At 34.6% G+C, this 21,616-nt stretch overlaps 1 protein-coding gene and 1 pseudogene across 1 annotated transcript; one reads left to right on the plus strand and one right to left on the minus strand.

Moving 5' to 3' along the window:
- Positions 1–6,669: 6,669 nt before the first annotated feature.
- LOC126598962 (uncharacterized) lies at positions 6,670–9,457 on the plus strand (annotated as a pseudogene).
- Positions 9,458–10,781: 1,324 nt separating this feature from the next.
- LOC126598956 (uncharacterized) lies at positions 10,782–19,925 on the minus strand. Its single transcript, XM_050265345.1, has 17 exons — positions 19,108–19,925; positions 18,799–18,870; positions 18,495–18,566; positions 18,187–18,258; positions 17,878–17,949; positions 17,580–17,651; positions 17,272–17,343; positions 16,963–17,034; positions 16,654–16,725; positions 16,346–16,417; positions 16,014–16,109; positions 15,420–15,491; positions 13,877–13,948; positions 13,568–13,639; positions 13,272–13,337; positions 12,990–13,040; positions 10,782–12,748 (listed from the first exon to the last, which is right to left on the minus strand). Exons 1-17 carry the CDS (start codon positions 19,169–19,171, stop codon positions 10,944–10,946), a joined length of 2,946 nt encoding a protein of 981 aa, XP_050121302.1. The 5' UTR covers positions 19,172–19,925; the 3' UTR covers positions 10,782–10,943.
- Positions 19,926–21,616: the final 1,691 nt, after the last annotated feature.

Raw genomic sequence — 21,616 nt, forward strand, 5'->3', positions numbered from 1 at the left:
GTAAGGCCATGAGTGTCATGTGTAATGATCCTAGTTGTAAGCTAGATGAGTGGTAGAGATCAGTTTCTAGATAGAGGGTGATCCAACTAAGAGCTCCTAACGGTTTTATTCCATTTTACATGATTTATGTGAGAGTGAAAGAATCAACGAATGAGAAGAATATTTCCTTTGTGATTTGCAGAGAGAAAGAAGCAACCATATCCTCTCCCTTGTGCATTCATCTTTCTTCAATTCTTTGTAAGTTCTATTTGAGAGCAAACACTTTGTGATTTGTACAAAGTCTTTTGGGATGACAAGGAGATTAGGATTAGCACATGTGGTAGACTTTTCAAGAGTTGTATTACTTTGGCATTCAAGTCAGAAACGTTCTTAGATAAACTAAAACTCTTTTAGCTGATTTATGCATAAGTGATTTTCGGTGATAAGGTTTATCTTTGATAAGGTTTTCTTGATGGGAGGACTCCTAATCAAAGACCATCGCATACAGTATATAACTGAGGTCCCTGCACTCTCATTAAATAGACAAGTTTACAGTAATACTCTAGCCCCATTGAATGAGCCTTGCTTTTGATTAGTGTAGAATTGCAGAAGAACTTCAGTTCCCTGCCCTAGCTCTTGAGACGATGTCTTCCACAGGTTAGTGGTTATGTTGATATTGAGTTAGTCCTAATATATAGCTTAAGGGTATAACTAATTTGGCATTAGAGCCCTCACATATCATCTGACCCTATGCGAAAAGCATCAAGAAATTTTGTTTTGTCTCGCAAGTTATGGAACTGGAACTATATCATCAAGAAAAAAATATATATAAAACATGTTCAAGGATGACTAAAAGATGTCCTTGTTCATAAGGATTTTATATTTTTCAATCGATACATGTCCTAGTGATGGTGCTTAAAATTCAAGACATGATCACTAACCATCTAAAGATGATATTTCTTTCATGCTTCGATTTAAGCAGCATGTCATTTTATATAAATATATGAATCAAATTATTATTATTAAACCACAAAGGCTTGTAATCTTAATTGCAGAAATTCGAATATTGACTATAAAAGTGATGTGAATAAAGCAATGTTTCACATATGCATCAGTCTAAAGATATTGAAAATGTGATTTATAGTTTGGGGTTAAAGATTAATACTCTTTACATCATGAAATGTCTTCCACAGTGAATCCCAGCTTGCTAAACCTTAACACAGTTGAGCCTCTTACTGGTGTAAATTACAGAAAGTGGAAACAAGATCTCGAATTTGTTCTAGGATTCATGGACTGGGATCTGGCATTAAGAATTGAGGAGCCTCCAACACCTACTTGTGACAGCACATCCAGTTAGAAATCCAAGTACGAAAAATGGCACAAATCGAACATAATCGCCCTGTTAATCATCAAAAGAGCATGAAAGATGTGGTGATAGGTGGCTTTCCTATTGCAACAAATGCAAAAGACCTTCTGAAGTCCATTGAGGCAAAGTATAGGGAGTCGCCAAAAACTGAGACAGGTAATCTCATGAATGCTCTCACTACCATGAGATATGATGGGGTTCAAAGTGTGCGTGAATACATATTGAAAATGGTGGATGTGGCTGGAAAACTCAATGCACTCGAGGTACCAATTTCTGATACTTTTCTGGTACATGTCATTATGAATTCTTTGCCTGAGAACTATACACAACTCAAAGTCTATTATAATGGTCTACGTGAGAAATGGGATGTGAATGAATTGATAGCTATTTGTGTGAGTGAAGAAGAAAGAATGAAGAAAGAAAAGTTTGAGAAAGAGATACGAGTTTGTGAACTTTGTCTAAAGTGCCACTAGGGCTGCAATACCTCATGTCCCCGATGCTGCCAAAAACGACTCTACCAAGCTTGCTCCCTCTCCTAAAAGAAACTTCAAACTTAATAAATCTTCAGTTTTCAAGTGCTATTTTTGCAAAAAGGCAGGCCACATGAAGAAAAACTATCCCAAATATAAGGCTTGGCTTGCCAAACAAGAAGCAAAGAAAGGTAAAAATGTTTTTGCTTGTTTTGAATCCAATTTAATCAATATACCTAGCACTGAATGGTGGCTTGACTCGGGCTCTTCTATACATGTTATAAATTCATTGCAGGACTTCACAACAAGGAGAACACCAAATAAGGATGAAGTCAAGGTTTCAGTTGGCAATGGGAGAAGAGTTGAAGTAAAAAAGTGTTGGGCTAAAGTTAGAATTTGGTTTTTATTTAGAGCTAGACAACGTTGTTTATGTTCCTTCCATGAAAATGAAGTTGATTTCTATTTCAAAGCTAGTGTTGTTGGTTTTTATTTTACTATCAATAAAAGAGGCTTCAACGTTTTTTATGAGTATTCTCAAGTAGGCAATGCTTTCATGAGTGATGGCATGTTTCAACTTAAATTGAATCAAATTGAATGTATTTTCAATGTACAAAATGATAAAGCCAAAACTTAACAATCTTTAATATTATGGCACAAGAGACTCGGTCATATTTCCAAACAAAGAATGGAGCTGCTTATTAAAAGCAAAATTTTGCCTTCATTAAACTTCAATGATTTTGATTTTTGTGTGGATTGCATTAAGGGAAAATTGACAAACACTAGAAAAGAAGGCTCAACTAGGAGTAAGCAGCCTCTATAGATCATTCACATGGACATTTGTGGTCCTTCCCCACACAAACCTTGAAAGGAAACAAATACTTCATAACTTATATTGATGATTTCTCGAGATTTTGCTTCATTTATTTGCTTCATTTTTTTCAAAGAAGATTCAGGTTTTTAAAAAATAAATTAAAAAAAATATTTTTGCCATGTGGCACACATTTGGTAGCCATGTCAACACTTAAGAGACTAATGGATGGAAAATCTAACGGATATATTATTTTGAAATAAAATGATATATGAGGTATGAAAGTAAAATGCTTTAAAGATATTGTATGAGGTTGTAATAGACCTCAAACCTGAAGGGTTACTATGTAATTTACCCATGTTTCTATTTATAAAAAAAAAAGGCGTGATTTTGTGTTTGTAATATTAAATTAAAGTGAATAACAGTGAAAAGAAAATTTAATACATCAAATTCAATTTACAGCTAGTGTCAACTAATCCAGTACTAAGTAAATAGATTAGCTAAGAATTAACTAGTACTCAAACACCAGTCAGAATTAACTAGTACTCAAACACCAGTCAGAATTAACTAGTACTCAAACACTAGTTAATATATAGCTCAACTGGATTATCCACCTTTACACTCAAAATCTTGTGCTGCTACTAAATCGTGAATATCGCTTGTATTAAAAAATATATATTTACAATTTTATTTTTTTTAAAAGAAAAAAGTGCAAAGTGATACCCAACTAGATTCGATTGTGACCTAAGCATACTATTCATTATGTAACGACACTTGGACTAGGAACTAGGAAGAGCACGACAAAACCAAACTCTCACCAGTTTCTCCTCTTCCCTCTTTTCTATATGGGACGTTTACCTAACAGGAATTAAATGTAAGGAATCAGAATTGCACTTCTTCCAAATGATTGAGGTGTTTACTAACACTTGGGAATGAAAAAAGTGTGTGGGACCCACTTAATATAGGGAATCGGACTCGTTAAACTCCTTAGAATTCAATTCTCGGTATTGAGGTGGTAATTGAATTCCCCGAAATGAAGCCTGTCAAGAATCCACCTTTTGTACCAATATTAACCCATAGTTTTTTTTCTAATTACGAAACATTTCTTGCAGACTTGCAGTTTTTAGGGGTGGATTTTTTTGCCAAATTACCGTGCCAACCGAATTGCCAACCGTGCCATACCGATTTTGTGCCAAATTTTTTGTACCAATCGGTAATGGTACGGTATTGTACCGTACCGAAATTTCATGGTATGGTATTGGTAATGGATATCATTACCATGGTATTACCGTACCATACCGAAAATACAATATAATTTATAATTTATAAATTATATAATAGATAATTATATAACACAATTTTATAATATTCCAATAATTTGAAAATAAAACTCTACTCACATTAGCATTGTTGTTGGTGACTTTGATGATTGATCTCTTAAAATTGTGGAAATCAAACACAAAAGAGTTCCTAATTCTTTCACAAATAGCCAAAATATCTTTGTAACCCCCACTTCTAATGTTGCTAGTGAAAATGCATTTAGCCTAGGGATGAGGGTTGTGGACCATTTTAGGGTATCCTTGACTCCTAAAATAATGGAGGCACTAGTGCGTACTAATGGTTGGCTTAGGGCAGATGAAGCAAACTTCCACAAGGAACCAACATAAGATATGCTTCAATTTTACAAGAAAATGGAAGAAGAGAAAACAAGAAAGATATGCTTTAATTTTTTTAGTAAATTTGTTATTAAATGGTTTTCAACTTTAATTCTTCTTGCTACTAATTAATATGTTTTCTTTGTTTGTAATGTAGGCTTGACACAAACTCAATCTTCTACAAATTCAATGCCTCCTCCAAAAGCTTCGACATTTCAAGCTTGAATAACTAATCAATGAATTCTCCTTTTTGAAGTTTACTTCCAATTTTCATTTGGTTTGAAACTTTAATTTCTATTTGGATTGTTGACTTCTATTTGTTTTGGTTCGTAACTTCTATTTGGATTGTAAGCTTAATTTTCATGATGAATCTTGATGCATCATTTGAATTATTATGTGTGTGAATTGTGAATAATGAATAATAGATGAATTTAATCTATAATGTATGAGATAAAGGTACCAAAAAAAAAAAAGTTTTGCCCTTGAATTGGGTTAAAAAAAACAAAAACAGATTTTGTCCCAAAACAAAATGGCAATTACCATTGCCATACCATGCCAACCGAACTTTTGGCAATACCAAACTTTGGTATACCGAAAGTTTGGTACGGTAATGGTAATAGATTTTACCAAACCGAAAGTTTGGTACGATAATTGGCACAAGGGTTTTGGTACGGTAACCGTACCGAACCCACCCCTAGCAGTTTTACCTTTCAACTCCTCTGCAACCCCAGATCACCATCTCAATCTTCTGTCTTTCCCAAATCTACCACCATGAACAGACATAATAACAACCATACCCACCATGCCTATCACAACCCCTCCTAAAACCACCACAAATATAACAGCCACCATATGTAGAATTATTGCACCCATCCTCGACTTCAACAATCAAAATTTCAAATTTAGAGAAAATGAAAAGAAAAAAAAAAAAAAAACCATAAGCCAAACATCATACCCACTATGATCGGTAGCAGACGACCCGCTCAGAAAGCATATATGAGATCTCTGAACTTCGACCCACTCACTGGCTTTCACAAAAGCGTTGGATTGAACGACATTGTAAACCATGGCGGGAGTAACTGAGAAAGCGGAGAGGGAGGGCATGGAGGATAGAGATGGAGGGTTTCAGAAATTGGGGCTAAGGGCAATGGGTAAGTGGGGTGGAGGTCAAGGAAAGGCGGGGATGGGGGAGGACTATTGCGGCTGGGAAAATGTAGCCTTCAGGATGAAAGGGGCAGTATGGGGAAGACAAACACAGGGGTTTTTGGTGGTGGGGGCAAATAGAAATAACCATCTTCTAACAAATAAAAACTCTTTAATTATTTTTTATATAGATAAATTTTGGTATATAAAATTAGTTTGATTTTTTTTTTTGAACAATAAATTAGTTTGATTAATTAGTATAAAAATAATTTATTTATATAAGGGCAATTTAGTAATCAAGCTAGTTTTAACTCTGATTCCAATGAGTTAGTAAACAACTTATATAAAACCAACATCATCCCAGATAGTTTTAGTAAACAACTTCAACAGGAATCTGATTCTGCTTCCATCTCATTCCAATTCCTCCTCAATCTAATTCATTCTCAATTCAATTCCCCTCAATCTGACGCGCCATTAATTTCTTAGGAAAACTAACAAAAAGTCCAAAAAACTTTAATTTTAATAAAAAAATGACAAATAAATGTGTAAGTAAATAATAGGAGGAAAAGGTAAAAATGTAATTTTTCGTTAAAAATAAACAGTACCGGTAATTTCCTTCCCTCTGCCTTCTTCCTCCCTTTAAAGCTCTCAAAAATATTTCTCTCTAATCACATCGTTTTCTGATCTCAGTCTTCATCAAGGTATAAAATATCGATGATATCGGAAATATCGGTAGTTCAAAAACACGGAAATATCGATGGAAATATCGAGATATTATCGATATCGATAAAAATTGAATAAAAACTAGGGAAATTGTAAGAAAAACTTGGAAATTTTTATTGAAACTTTGGAGAATATTTATTTAGTCAATTATCTATTAGTTTATTAAAAAAATTAGAAGGAAATGCATTACATGATGGATTTAACTGATTTAAGTTACTTATACAGCGAGCTGGCAAATACTGTGAGTGTAGAAAATATGTAGTAATTAATGAAAAAAAGATTAAACACACCATAATCATTTATATATAATGATTTACTACAATATTTTACATTTATTATCAATAATATCGCCATATATTTTCCAAATAATATATCAAAATCATTAAAAATATCATATCTCGATATTATTACAATAATATCGATATTTTAACGATATATTAATGAATAGTGTATAAAATATCACGATATTATCGATAATGTCGTAATATATTTTCCAAATAAACTTAATTCCTATCACTCCCTTTCTTTCTGCTAACCTTTCTCTTAAGTCACATCGTTTTCTGATCTCGGTCTTCATTGCTTGTTTATTTCAGATCATAGTTTTCAAATTCATTTGGGTTCTGCTAACTTCATCACCGGTGATAGAAAAAATAATATGCTGTTGATGGGTTTTTGTCGGTTTCTTGATTGGTGTAATCAGAATCTGAGAAATGGGTTTTGTGCATGAGATGCAGAAAGTGGATATTTGCTTTCAGGTCAGCCCTTCCTTCTTCTCACTTCTCCATGTTGCATATATGTGTCTATATATATTGATCTTCTCATATGAATGCTTTTGTTTTGTTATGTGAAAATAAATGGTAGAGAAAAGAAAATAATTTGCTTTTGTCATCGTGAATTTCTAATTGTTTGGGACCTGAGAATTTTCAAAGTGGGTGGAGTTAGTTCATCATAATCTGAAACTGAAAGCATAAGTCTTAAGGTTCAAATATATGGATTCTTTCTTGCATATTTTTTTACTGCAGCCAAAGTTGGGATTAGGATTTGGATTTATAAAAGTGAAGCGAGAATGGTTTGCCTTGCCATTGGTTTTTTATCCAAAAAGGATCGGTCTTTCTTGTTGATCTGCAGTTACTAGTAAATAAGTTGTTTGGGTTGAATTTTACAACGGGCTTAGCTGTTTCGTGATACTTAGTTACTGTTTCCAAGTGTTTCCGTTTATTTCCTTTTCGACTTCTCTATACTAATGTGATTAAACTGAGCCAGTACAATCGTTTGATATTTGAATATCTTGGCAGGATTAAGTTGCACATTTGGTTTTGGATATTTGGAATTATCGAGATCAAGGGTTTGGACCTGCATTTTCTTTCTTCTTAATTGAATTCAAGAGAAACAAAAGAGAGTGATGGGAATTAACTTTATCATTGGCGCTGATATGGATCTGATTCAGCCGTCTTCTGCTTGTGGATAGCTTATGTTTGTATTCTGTCAAATGAACTTTGCGGGTTGATAGGTGGAGTTCATTCAGCTACACAGTGCAGTTTTTGGAAATCATTGCTTTGTGTTCGCGAAAATTCCTTTAGTTGGGAAATTTCTTCGCGAGGTTTTTTTACTATGGGTAGAAGCAGAGGAAAAGCAAAGAAACAAAATGTTATTGCTGCTCATGAGGATACTGGAAGTGGTGAAGAGGAATGGATTCTACCAAGCAGGAGAAGAGGAAGGCCACAAAAGACATTGAAGGACGATATTGCAGAAGGAGAAGTGGCTTTGAAGACAGAAGATGGCGATGATGCAAAAGGTCATGTTTCAAGCAAAGACATGAAAGACCAATCTGCGATAGAGAATGGAAGGAAAAGGTAGAGGTCGGCTCAGGTCAAAGAAACTATAAAATCAGTCAAAGAGGATAAAATGATTAAAACAAAATCAAGTCTTGATGACCCGAAAAAGTTTGTTGGATTCCGGCAAAATGGGAGTAGGCAGAAAAATAAGCCTCACCGAGCTGCTGAAGCTGGTGTTGAGTGCAAATGAGTTCAGTTCTGCTGTTGTGATGGTTACACACCTTCTTTGCTCACCTCCTTGTTGGTTCACCTATCATTCCTTATACTGTCTTTGTTATGTGTTTTGCCTTTCTATAATTTCTGAGTTCCTTCTTTGCTAGTGGATGATTTTGACTGTGAGGTTCTGATAAAAAGAATATCTCTGACCAAATTCATTTTTTGAAATCAGACGGAATGCATTCATTTTTCCGTGCATATTCCTTTTTTGCCCGAAAAAGGAAAATAAATATGGGCATATGTATGTGATGAATGTGAACATATGCTTGGATTTGACTACTAGTTAACAAAATGAGAGCTAGGCGAGGAGGAGTATGGAAGCATCAAAATTATCAAAATCCAGTTTAAACTAGTGCCTTTGATGTAGGCTAGCTGCTCAAAAGAATGAAAACTGAAAACTTATAGCTGGAGATAGACCTGTGGACCCAATGTCTGAATAAAGACATGTCCTTTGTGATGATGTATTATAGGTCTTGAATGGATTTTGTTGCACATTCATTGAACATGTGGACTAGAGATGTGGCCTTTGTAATGGTTTTCCATGGTATCATCTCTCTTTCTCTCTCTCTCTCTAACAGCATATGGATAATTTCGTACTCTGACTTCTTATGAACATGTTAGCAGAAGTTTAATGTTGACACTTTGTCGCAGTTGATAGCTGAGGATACTCAAATACTCAACAAAGGAAAATCAGGTGAGTTTAAGGGTTAATTTTATTGAAGTCTTATGTAATTATATGTTCCTGTGCTGAGTCATGGATGTCATTCCCTTGAAGCTTGATAACAGTCATCTCTCTGTGAATATATGTTGTTGTCCTTTTCAATTATCACAGCAAAAACTTGAAGGTTGCCTTGACAATTGTTTGTTTTCTTCCACCATGCTTTATGGTCCTTGATAAAGTGTGCTCTTATTCACAAACACGCCTGCACACACACACTTTTACACATTCTGATATGCTGGCAAACAACGAAAGCAGCATTTCCAAAATAGAAATTTTATATGCTTTTGCTTTCTGGTTCCTATTTTAGGAGATTCTGTTCGAAGTAATGGGGATGGAGATAATATTATACTGTGTGTACAGAGGAGGGAAACATGATATGTCAAAGACTCAAACGTTGATGCTTAAGCAACAAATAGATTGTACTCGGTATTGTTTGTTTACTGTGTTATGTTTAATTTAAGTCATTTGTCAACAAACCAAGTTAGCCAACTGAACATGCGACTCTGATTGATATAAACAAAGTTACTTGTTAATTGAACTATCACATGATTCACATCTGAAACTTAGAAGCATTTTGTTACTTAAACAAAGTTACTTGTTACTTGAAGTCATTTGGAGTAAACTGATAAAATTTGACTATCCTTGCCAACATTTTTTCTTGACTATTGACAACTTCTCAACCATATTTACTGATTGCGAGAACTAGTTGCATTTGAAACGCGCAGCATCGCGCAGGTAAGTTTTGCTAGTAAATGTCTAGTTTGAAGACGTGAAAACTAGTTTGTATGAGATTCAAAGATATATATAGTTATGTAATTATATGTTCCCGTGCTGAGTCATGGATGTCGTTCCCTTTAAGCTTGATAACAGTCATCTCTGTGAATATATGTTGTCCTTTTTACTTATCACGGTAAGAAAATGAAGGTTGCTTAGACAATTGTTAGTTTTCTTCCGCCATGCTTTATGGTGCTTGATAAAGTGTGGTCTTATTCACGAACAAACGTGCGAGGACACACTTACAGACATTCTGGCAAACAATGAAAAACTACATTTTCAAAATAGAATTTTTATATGCTTTTGCTTTCTGGTTCCTATTCTAGGCGATTCCATTCGAAGTAATGGGGATGGAGATGATGTTATACTCTCTGTGTGCAGAGGAGGTAAACATGATATGTCAAAGATTCGAATGTTGATGCTAAATCAACGGATAGAGTGTAATCAGTATTATTTGTTTACTGTGTCATGTTTAATTTAAGTCATTTGTCAACAAAGTTACTTCTTACTTGAACTATCACATGATTCACATCTAAAAATTAGAAGCATTTTTTCATGTCAATTCATTCCTTGACCAAATGCATCTCATTTCTATTGATATGGAGCACGCACTTCTTCATTATTTCATCCTTGGCCTTGACCTCGTCCACAGTTGTTGGCACCAAAGCAATTTCATTTCCGTTTAAGCTTGTGAATTGGGATACAAGGAGCATAACCGTCATCCCATACAAATTTCCAGCGCTGGTCAAGACAAAAGGTCCAGTTTACCTCACTCTCACTCTGGAAGTTATCGAACCTGAGATGGCTTGATGTTGCCTTCTCCCATATTTCCTTCTCATTTTAAGCCTACTTGTTTGAATTTACTAGCGTTTCTGTTAGAATCCTGTATTTCATTTTCTATTTCAAAGATTTGTACGCCTTCTCTCTATCACTAGAACGATTAAAACCAGTTTATTCATCTCTCTTCTATTTCGTTCGAGCACTCACGAACGCTCACTCTGTTTGTACGTTGGCAGCATCCATCAGGGGCACACTTGCACGCATCTTTCTCCTGTACCAAGTTGGATGCCATAGTTCGAAAACAAGAAAAGTTGTTCAATACAGATTTCTTTGCATTGATGAGTTTGCAGATCAACATCAAATAATTTGGGTGATAAATTTACAAACTTACAGTAACACGCAAACAAATTGAACCAATTCGTAATACAAGACAAAAAGTATTTGAGAACGAAACACTCTTTGTTGAAGAGTTGCTACTCAGAACTATCCTTCAACAAATCACGACGGCTTTTCCTGTTCTTATTACCTCTCCCTCCCAGTTCATTATGAGCGAACTCCTTGTGCTCTCGGTGTATATTAATACCACACTGCAAACATTCACATACCAATCCTTGGCAAATCTCAGAACACTTGGAACAAGGAAGTAAGTGCTCTCTCTTATCATTAGGAATCTCGCTTTTTCTCTTATCAACGAGGGCGACGTTGTGCTGGTGATCATCATGCTTGTAAGAGCCCCCTAACTTGACTTGCGGATACCTCCCTCTAATGCAATCAGGATGACATTCAAAGTCACAATCCGGGCAGGAGTAGAACCAATGTTTTCGATCTCGTATTCCTTCGCATTTGTCACAATAGTACTCATCGAGGTCATTTTTATCACTAGTATAAGTGAGTTTGAGAGGATGATCGTCGTATTTGTACCTGACCGTAAAAGGTAATTTAACACACGAAATACACAGTTGGAAGTTGCATCTCTCACTGCCACATCTGAAGCAGAAATTCTTTTTACGAGTACCACAACCGTTGCAGGACACGAGCTTGGTGCTGAACCGGAGGGTGTGAACATGAGCATCACAACGGAGAGTCCTACGCTCATAAAGAATACTGCAATAAATGTCGAGGTAGTAGTCGCACCTTTGACAATGGAATGAGAAACCTTGGCTCAAGGACGCGCACATGTCACACATAAACACGCCCCCGACAGAAGATGCTGTTGGAAGGAGTGTGAGCTCGTGTTCGTGAAGTGGGAGAAGCGTCTTTTGGGGTAGTTTAGCACAATTTATGTGGAGAGAGAAATTACATGGCTTTTCTATTGCCTGTTGTGCGCATGACCTATAAGACTCACCCCTCATGATGGGTAGCGTGCAACCGTTACAAGTAATTCCTTCATCTTGGTCGTCTTGTCTAGCCACCTCTTGGCCATCGATGAGGGTTAACATGTGTGGATGACTGAAGTGCTCGATCTGCAGGGCTTTATCATCAGCGGTGGTCTCAATGGCTGAGGGACATTTGGATGTGGATGGTTCATCATTATCATCGACGGGGATGAGCACCGAAATTCTTATGCATTTACTGTGGGCAGCATAGCCACGACATTCATGATCATGACAACAATACAAAGCACGGATTCCGTCCACATTTTCTTCGCAGATGTCACAGAAATCTTGGTAATTGGGGTACTTGTCTTGGAACCACCAGGTAAGTTTGAGTTGGTGTTGGTGCCATGGTATTTTGACTGGGAGTGGTAACCAAGAGCATTTGCGATGGACAATGAGCTGGCAGATTTTACAGATGTAGTTGTATTGAAGATCGTCATCCCCTTGGCCACAGAAATCGCAGGTGAATTTAATGGGGCCCGTAAGGGTGGTGAAGTTGTGCTTATGACCGTCGTTTTGGTTTTGCCACTGGGAAGCACATTTGATGTCTATCCAGAAGTTGCATCCGGAACAATAGTATGCTAGACAGACTTCTCTTGGAAATAATTGGCTACACACACCACATTGGATGCCGCGGTGGAATTCTTTGTCGGTGAGAATAAGAGGGTGATTGGGGTGGATCGGGTGGGGGATCTCACGGGGTAACTCTGCACATTGCTTATGTATAATCCAACGGAAGCCACGATACCACTCCATATTACACGTGTCGCAAGCATAGTGAGGCCCAATCACTGGTTCCAGGCACCCGTTACAGAACTCCAGTGGACCATCATTCTTCTTCTCTTCCTTCAAAGTCAATGAATGCCGGTGAGAGAAATGAATTTTCGGATCCATCTCTTTATCTGATGCATGCGAGTACTGCTTGATTCAGTAGATATTACCAACTAATATAATAACAACTAAAAACTTGTAAACATGAATGCAAATTTGCACCAATAAATTAATCATAAATAAAATATGTTTTTAAAATATTAAAAAAATAAGAATCATACTACTAATTAAGAATACAAGAGGAAGAAATATTATTTAAAAGTTCAATTACAAAGAAAAAGTTTGTACACAGAGGAGAGAACTCGGAGTTACCAATACGGGAGCTCTTCAACGCCTCTCTCGATAAAAGCTCGTGAACTCTATCTGATGCAAGCAGTACTACTTAAATCAGTAGATATTACCAACTAATATGATAAGAACAAATGTAAACATGGATGCAAATTTGCACCAACAAATTAATCATAAATAAAATATGCTTTTAAAATATTAAAAAACTAAGAATCATACTAATCAAGAATACAAGAGGAAGAAATATTATTTAAAAGTTCAATTACAAAGAAAAGTTTGTACACAGAGGGGAGGACTTGGAGTTACCAATATGGGAAGGCCTCAACGCACGCCTCGATAAAATCTTGTGAATTTCCGGATCCATCACTTTATCTGATGCATGCAGTAATTCAATAGATATTACCAACTAATATAATAAGAACTAAAAACTTGTAAACCTGGATGCAAATTTGCACCAATACATTAATCATAAATAAAATACGTTTATAAATTATTTAAAAAACAAGAATCATACTAATCAAGAATACAAGAGGAAGAAATATTATTTAAAAGTTCAATTACAAAGAAAAGGTTTATACACAGAGGGGAGGACTTGGAGTTACCAATATGGGAAGGCATCAACGCTGATGCATGCCTCGATAAAAGCTCGTGAATTTCCGAATCCATCTCTCTATCTGATGCATGCAGTACTACTTAATTCAGTAGATATTACCAACTAATATGATAAGAACTAAAAACTTGTAAACATGGATGCAAATTTGCAACAATAAATTAAGCATAAATAAAAAATGTTTTTAAAATATTAAAAAAATAAGAATCATACTAATCAAGAATACAAGAGGAAGAAATATTATTTAAAAGTTCAATTACAAAGAAAAGGTTTGTGCACAAAGGGGAGGACTAGGAGTTACCAATATGGGAAGGCCTCAACGCCGATGCACGCCTCGATAAAAGCTCGTGAGTTTCCGGATCCATCTCTCTATCTAACGCATGCAGTACTACTTAATTCAGTAGAAATTACTAACTAATATGATAAGAACTAAAAACTTGTAAACATGGATGCAAATTTGCACCAATAAATTAAGCATAAATGAAATATGTTTTTAAAATATTAAAAAAAGAAGAATCATACTAATCAAGAATACAAGAGGAAGAAATATTATTTAAAAGTTCAATTACAAAGAAAAGGTTTGTACACGGAGGAGAGGACTCGGAGTTACCAATATGGGAAGGCCTCAACGCCGACGCACGCCTCGATAAAAGCTCGTGACTTTCTGAATCCATCTCTCTATCTGATGCATGCAGTACTACTTAATTCAGTAGATATTACCAACTAATATGATAAGAACTAAAAACTTGTAAACATGGATGCAAATTTGCACCAATAAAGTAATCATAAATAAAATATATTTTTAAAATATTAAAAAAATAAGAATCATACTAATTAAGAATACAAGAGGAAGAAATATTATTTAAAAGTTCAATTACAAAGAAAAGGTTTGTACACATAGGGGAGGACTCGGAGTTACCAATATGGGAAGGCGTCAACGCCGACGCACGCCTCGATAAAAGCTCGTGACTTTCCGGATTCATCTCTCTATCTGATGCATGTAGTACTACTTAATTCAGTAGATATTACCAAATAATATGATAAGAACTAAAAACTTGTAAACATGGATGCAAATTTGCACCAATAAATTAATCATAAATAAATACGTTTTTAAAATATTAAAAAAATAAGAATCATACTAATCAAGAATACAAGAGGAAGAAATATTATTTAAAAGTTCAATTACAAAGAAAAGGTTTGTGCATAGAGTGGAGGACTCAGAGTTACCAATATGGGAAGGCCTCAACGCCGACGCACGCCTCGGTAAAAGCTTGTGAATTTCCGGATCCATCTCTCTATCTGATGCATGCAGTACTACTTAATTCAGAAGATATTACCAACTAATATGATAAGAACTAAAAACTTGTAAACATGGATGCAAATTTGCACCAATAAATTAAGCATAAATAAATACGTTTTTTAAATATTAAAAAAATAAGAATCATACTAATCAAGAATACAAGAGGAAGAAATATTATTTAAAAGTTCAATTACAAAGAAAAGGTTTGTGCACGGAGGAGAGGACTCGGAGTTACCAATATGGGAAGGCCTCAACGCCGACGCACGCCTCGATAAAAGCTCGTGACTTTCTGAATCCATCTCTCTATCTGATGCATGCAGTACTACTTAATTCAGTAAAAATTACCAACTAATATGATAAGAACTAAAAACTTGTAAACATGGATGCAAATTTGCACCAATAAATTAAGCATAAATGAAATATGTTTTTAAAATATTAAAAAAATAAGAATCATACTAATCAAGAATACAAGAGGAAGAAATATTATTTAAAAGTTCAATTACAAAGAAAAGGTTTGTACACGGAGGAGAGGACTCGGAGTTACCAATATGGGAAGGCCTCAACGCCGACGCACGCCTCGATAAAAGCTCGTGACTTTCTGAATCCATCTCTCTATCTGATGCATGCAGTACTACTTAATTCAGTAGATATTACCAACTAATATGATAAGAACTAAAAACTTGTAAACATGGATGCAAATTTGCACCAATAAAGTAATCATAAATAAAATATATTTTTAAAATATTAAAAAAATAAGAATCATACTAATTAAGAATACAAGAGGAAGAAATATTATTTAAAAGTTCAATTACAAAGAAAAGGTTTGTACACATAGGGGAGGACTCGGAGTTACCAATATGGGAAGGCTTCAACGCCGATGCATGCCTCGATAAAAGCTCGTGACTTTCCGGATTCATCTCTCTATCTGATGCATGCAGTACTACTTAATTCAGTAGATATTACCAACTAATATGATAAGAACTAAAAACTTGTAAACATGGATGCAAATTTGCACCAATAAAGTAATCATAAATAAAATATATTTTTAAAATATTAAAAAAATAAGAATCATACTAATTAAGAATACAAGAGGAAGAAATATTATTTAAAAGTTCAATTACAAAGAAAAGGTTTGTACACATAGGGGAGGACTCGGAGTTACCAATATGTGAAGGCTTCAACGCCGACGCACGCCTCGATAAAAGCTCGTGACTTTCCGGATTCATCTCTCTATCTGATGCATGTAGTACTACTTAATTCAGTAGATATTACCAAATAATATGATAAGAACTAAAAACTTGTAAACATGGATGCAAATTTGCACCAATAAATTAATCATAAATAAATACGTTTTTAAAATATTAAAAAAATAAGAATCATACTAATCAAGACTACAAGAGGAAGAAATATTATTTAAAAGTTCAATTACAAAGAAAAGGTTTGTGCATAGAGTGGAGGACTCAGAGTTACCAATATGGGAAGGCCTCAACGCCGACGCACGCCTCGGTAAAAGCTTGTGAATTTCCGGATCCATCTCTCTATCTGATGCATGCAGTACTACTTAATTAAGAAGATATTACCAACTAATATGATAAGAACTAAAAACTTGTAAACATGGATGCAAATTTGCACCAATAAATTAAGCATAAATAAATACGTTTTTTAAATATTAAAAAAATAAGAATCATACTAATCAAGAATACAAGAGGAAGAAATATTATTTAAAAGTTCAATTACAAAGAAAAGGTTTGTGCACGGAGGAGAGGACTCGGAGTTACCAATATGGGAAGGCCTCAACGCCGACGCACGCCTCGATAAAAGCTCGTGACTTTCTGAATCCATCTCTCTATCTGATGCATGCAGTACTACTTAATTCAGTAAAAATTACCAACTAATATGATAAGAACTAAAAACTTGTAAACATGGATGCAAATTTGCACCAATAAATTAAGCATAAATGAAATATGTTTTTAAAATATTAAAAAAATAAGAATCATACTAATCAAGAATACAAGAGGAAGAAATATTATTTAAAAGTTCAATTACAAAGAAAAGGTTTGTACACGGAGGAGAGGACTCGGAGTTACCAATATGGGAAGGCCTCAACGCCGACGCACGCCTCGATAAAAGCTCGTGACTTTCTGAATCCATCTCTCTATCTGATGCATGCAGTACTACTTAATTCAGTAGATATTACCAACTAATATGATAAGAACTAAAAACTTGTAAACATGGATGCAAATTTGCACCAATAAAGTAATCATAAATAAAATATATTTTTAAAATATTAAAAAAATAAGAATCATACTAATTAAGAATACAAGAGGAAGAAATATTATTTAAAAGTTCAATTACAAAGAAAAGGTTTGTACACATAGGGGAGGACTCGGAGTTACCAATATGGGAAGGCTTCAACGCCGATGCATGCCTCGATAAAAGCTCGTGACTTTCCGGATTCATCTCTCTATCTGATGCATGCAGTACTACTTAATTCAGTAGATATTACCAACTAATATGATAAGAACTAAAAACTTGTAAACATGGATGCAAATTTGCACCAATAAATTAATCATAAATAAATACGTTTTTAAAATATTAAAAAAATAAGAATCATACTAATCAAGAATACAAGAGGAACAAATATTATTTAAAAGTTCAATTACAAAGAAAAGGTTTGTGCATAGAGGGGAGGACTCAGAGTTACCAATATGGGAAGGCCTCAACGCCGACGCACGCCTCGGTAAAAGCTTGTGAATTTCCGGATCCATCTCTCTATCTGATGCATGCAGTACTACTTAATTCAGAAGATATTACCAACTAATATGATAAGAACTAAAAACTTGTAAACATGGATGCAAATTTGCACCAATAAATTAAGCATAAATAAATACGTTTTTTAAATATTAAAAAAATAAGAATCATAATACAAGAGGAAGAAATATTATTTAAAAGTTCAATTACAAAGAAAAGGTTTGTACACAGAGGGGAGGACTCGGAGTTACCAATATGGGAAGGCCTCAACGTCGACGCACGCCTCGATAAAAGCTCGTGAATTTTCGGATCCATCTCTCTATCTGATGCATGCAGTACTACTTAATTCAATAGATATTACCAAATAATATGATAAGAACTAAAAACTTGTAAACATGGATGCAAATTTGCACCAATAAATTAAACATAAATAAAATATGTTTTTAAAATATTAAAAAAATAAGAATCATACTAATTAAGAATACAAGAGGAAGAAATATTATTTAAAAGTTCAACTACAAAGAAAAGGTTTGTACACATAGGGGAGGACTCGGAGTTACCAATATGGAAAGGCTTCAACGCCGACGCACGCCTCGATAAAAGCTCATGACTTTCCGGATTCATCTCTCTATCTGATGCATGCAGTACTACTTAATTCAGTAGATATTACCAGCTAATATGATAAGAACTAAAAACTTGTAAACATGGATGCAAATTTGCACCAATAAATTAATCATAAATAAATACGTTTTTAAAATATTAAAAAAATAAGAATCATACTAATCAAGAATACAAGAGGAAGAAATATTATTTAAAAGTTCAATTACAAAGAAAAGGTTTGTGCATAGAGGGGAGGACTCAGAGTTACCAATATGGGAAGGTCTCAACGCCGACGCACGCCTCGGTAAAAGCTTGTGAATTTCCGGATCCATCTCTCTATCTGATGCATGCAGTACTACTTAATTCAGTAGATATTACCAACTAATATGATAAGAACTAAAAACTTGTAAACATGGATGCAAATTTGCACCAATAAATTAAGCATAAATAAATACGTTTTTAAAATATTAAAAAAATAAGAATCATACTAATCAAGAATACAAGAGGAAGAAATATTATTTAAAAATTCAATTACAAAGAAAAAGTTTGTGCATAGAGGGGAGGACAGTTACCAGTAGGGGAAGGTCTCAACGCCGACGCACGCCTCGATAATAGCTCGTGAATTTCTGGATCCATCTCTCTATCTGATGCATGCAGTACTACTTAATTCAGTAGATATTACCAACTAATATGATAAGAAAGAAAAACTTGTAAACATGGATGCAAATTTGCACCAATAAATTAATCATAAATAAAATATGTTTTTAAAATATTAAAAAAATAAGAATCATACTAATCAAGAAAACAAGAGGAGGAAATATTATTTAAAAGTTCAATTACAAAGAAAAGGTTTGTACACAGAGGGGAGGACTCAGAGTTACCAATATGGGAAGGCATCAACACCGACGCACGCCTCGATAAAAGCTCTTGAATTTCCTGATCCATCTCTATGCATGTAGTACTACTTAATACGGTAGATATTACCAACTAATATGATAAGAACTAAAAACTTGTAAACATGGATGCAAATTTGCACCAATAAAGTAATCATAAATAAAATATATTTTTAAAATATTAAAAAAATAAGAATCATACTAATAAGAATACAAGATGAAGAAATATTATTTAAAAGTTCAATTACAAAGAAAAAGTTGGTACATCGAGGGGAGGACTCGGAGCTACTACCTCAATGCTGGAATCCTATGCCTCAACAAGCCGGTCAACCGGGTCGTCGAGTCGAGCCCAGTTGTAAAAAACTCACCAGTTTCTGCAGAATTCGTCGGAATTCTTCACCGCTCGGCGTGCATGCTTTGACGTTAGATAGGAATACTGGGCTTTCCTGTCATCAAGCCGGTGAACCGAGCCTTCGAGCCGAGCCCAGTTGCAGAAATCTCAGAAGTTTCTGCAGAATTCTTCACCGCTCGCCGCCGTGCATGCTTTGACGTTCGATTGGAATACTGGGCTCTGCTCTCAAACTCGAGGCGAGTCCAATGGTGGTCTGGACACGTGAGGAGAGACGAAACTGGTGGTGCCCTTGGTTTGGGCCATGGTGACCGGAAAAGTTGCGCACCGTGTGTGCACAGTGTGGGCGGAAGAGAGACAGCGTGAGGGAGGAGAAAGAGAGAGGAAGTCTTGGGTTGGGGGAGAGAAAGCAGGAGTGATTTTCGTTGGTGGGTGAGTCCCTTCCTCAACGGGAAAACCTTTATTTAAAGTAAATAAAACCCACCGGCAGTTTTCACTTGCACGACATGTGCGAGTTTCACACAAGTCCGCGTAAAAATTTATCATTTATCGTCATACTTTAACGAGCATAGTTTTTTCGTTACAAGTCTGATTTTGGATCTAGTTTATGCTTACGGGTTCGTATTGAGGAGTAATTAAAAAATGAGTGTAATATTCATACATCTCATTTTACTTTTCATACATTTTTTTAATTTTCGACCGTCAGATCAGATGAATTGAAGAAGATCAATGAATATAAATTATCAAATGATGTGTGAGAAGTAAAATAAGATGTGTAAATAGCACATTCTTTAAAATAAAACAACCAGATGTGCTTAAAGTAGAAGGCAAGGCAAACAAAAGGCAAATGTGTGATTCCAAAAAAAAAATTGAAAAGGCAAAAGGCAAAGGCAAAGGTGCTTAAAGCATAACGGAAGCCTTTTTTTTTAATTAGAGCACAACAGTCGGCTTTAGTTTATAATCATGACCTTTACGTTATGAATTTAAGAATCCTTGAAGACTAGGCCATGTTTATTTCTTTATCTGGTCGTGTATAATTTGATAGCTTGCATTACACGAAAAAATAAAAGATTCTAATAATTTGTTAACCTTTAATAATTCTGGTTTAGATCATTGAATTTTCTTTTTCCTATGACAAAATATTTAACTTCATTTATAAGATTATTTTACAGAGATTATACTACGCAATGTTAGAGCAATACTAAAAAATATCAAAATAATACAAGAATTGTAATGATAATAATCATAATGAAAATTACAACATAAATTTAAATTGTTTACAAGATTAATATAAACAACAGAGAAAGTAAGAAATACTGACAAATTTATTGTTTGTTGGAAATTAATTTATAATATATATATATATATATATATATTTGTGAATGAAAATAAAGAGTCAAAGTGTTATAATTGAATTCAAATTCATGAGTTGCATCTGTTCGTTGAAACTTTAAGTAACAGTCAAATGTTTCAAAATGGATGGCTCGAATTCTATAAACTCAAGCATTCCACCTATCCAATACATACAAAGCCTATCTAATACATACAAAAAAAAACAGTAAATTCTTACTCTTGAGAAATAGGTTTTCCCACTCTATTTCCACCAAGGTTCAAAGATTTGAAGTGCTTCGACTTTGGATTATAGATTGTTAAATTCTGAGAGACAAACACCTACCGAACTACAAGCACAAGAGTAGGGGCGAAATTCAGTCTTTAGGACATTGCATTTATGCAAGTCTCAATCTCCAAGTTTGTTAATATTTCTTACTTTCTCTGTTGTTTATATTAATGTTGTATACAATTTATGTTGTGATTTTCATTATGATTATTATCATTAAAATTCTTGTATTATTTTCATATTTTCAAATATTACTCCAACAATCTAAAGACAAATTATTTATGGGACAGTTAGAAAATATGGATGTGAAAAAAAATCTCAAAGAGAAGAAAAATTGACATCATAAGATGACAAATCTAGCCATCATTTGGAAGAAGGGGGCGTTTCTCTAATATGAGATATTAATGTCAAATGGTTTGGAACTTAATAACTGTTAGGGCATGTTTGTTGCACCTCCTTAGGAGGGATTGGCTTGGACTACCTTAAGTAGGACTATAAGCCTACGTTTGGTAGGTTGTGGGACTAAAATA

Source organism: Malus sylvestris, chromosome 14 (assembly GCF_916048215.2).
Source record: "Malus sylvestris chromosome 14, drMalSylv7.2, whole genome shotgun sequence".
Taxonomy (NCBI): domain Eukaryota; kingdom Viridiplantae; phylum Streptophyta; class Magnoliopsida; order Rosales; family Rosaceae; genus Malus; species Malus sylvestris.

Bases quoted from the DNA above. Each gene is read 5' to 3' on its own strand.
- LOC126598956 (XM_050265345.1), bottom strand. From the start codon at position 19,171: ATGGATCAGGAAATTCAAGAGCTTTTATCGAGGCGTGCGTCGGTGTTG. The intron at 13,640-13,876 runs GTAACTCCTAGT...TGCATGCATCAG, and splicing joins GTTGAGGCCTTCCCATATTG to ATAGAGAGATGGATTCGGAA. The intron at 13,338-13,567 runs GTAACTCCAAGT...TGCATGCATCAG, and splicing joins GTTGATGCCTTCCCATATTG to ATAAAGTGATGGATCCGGAA.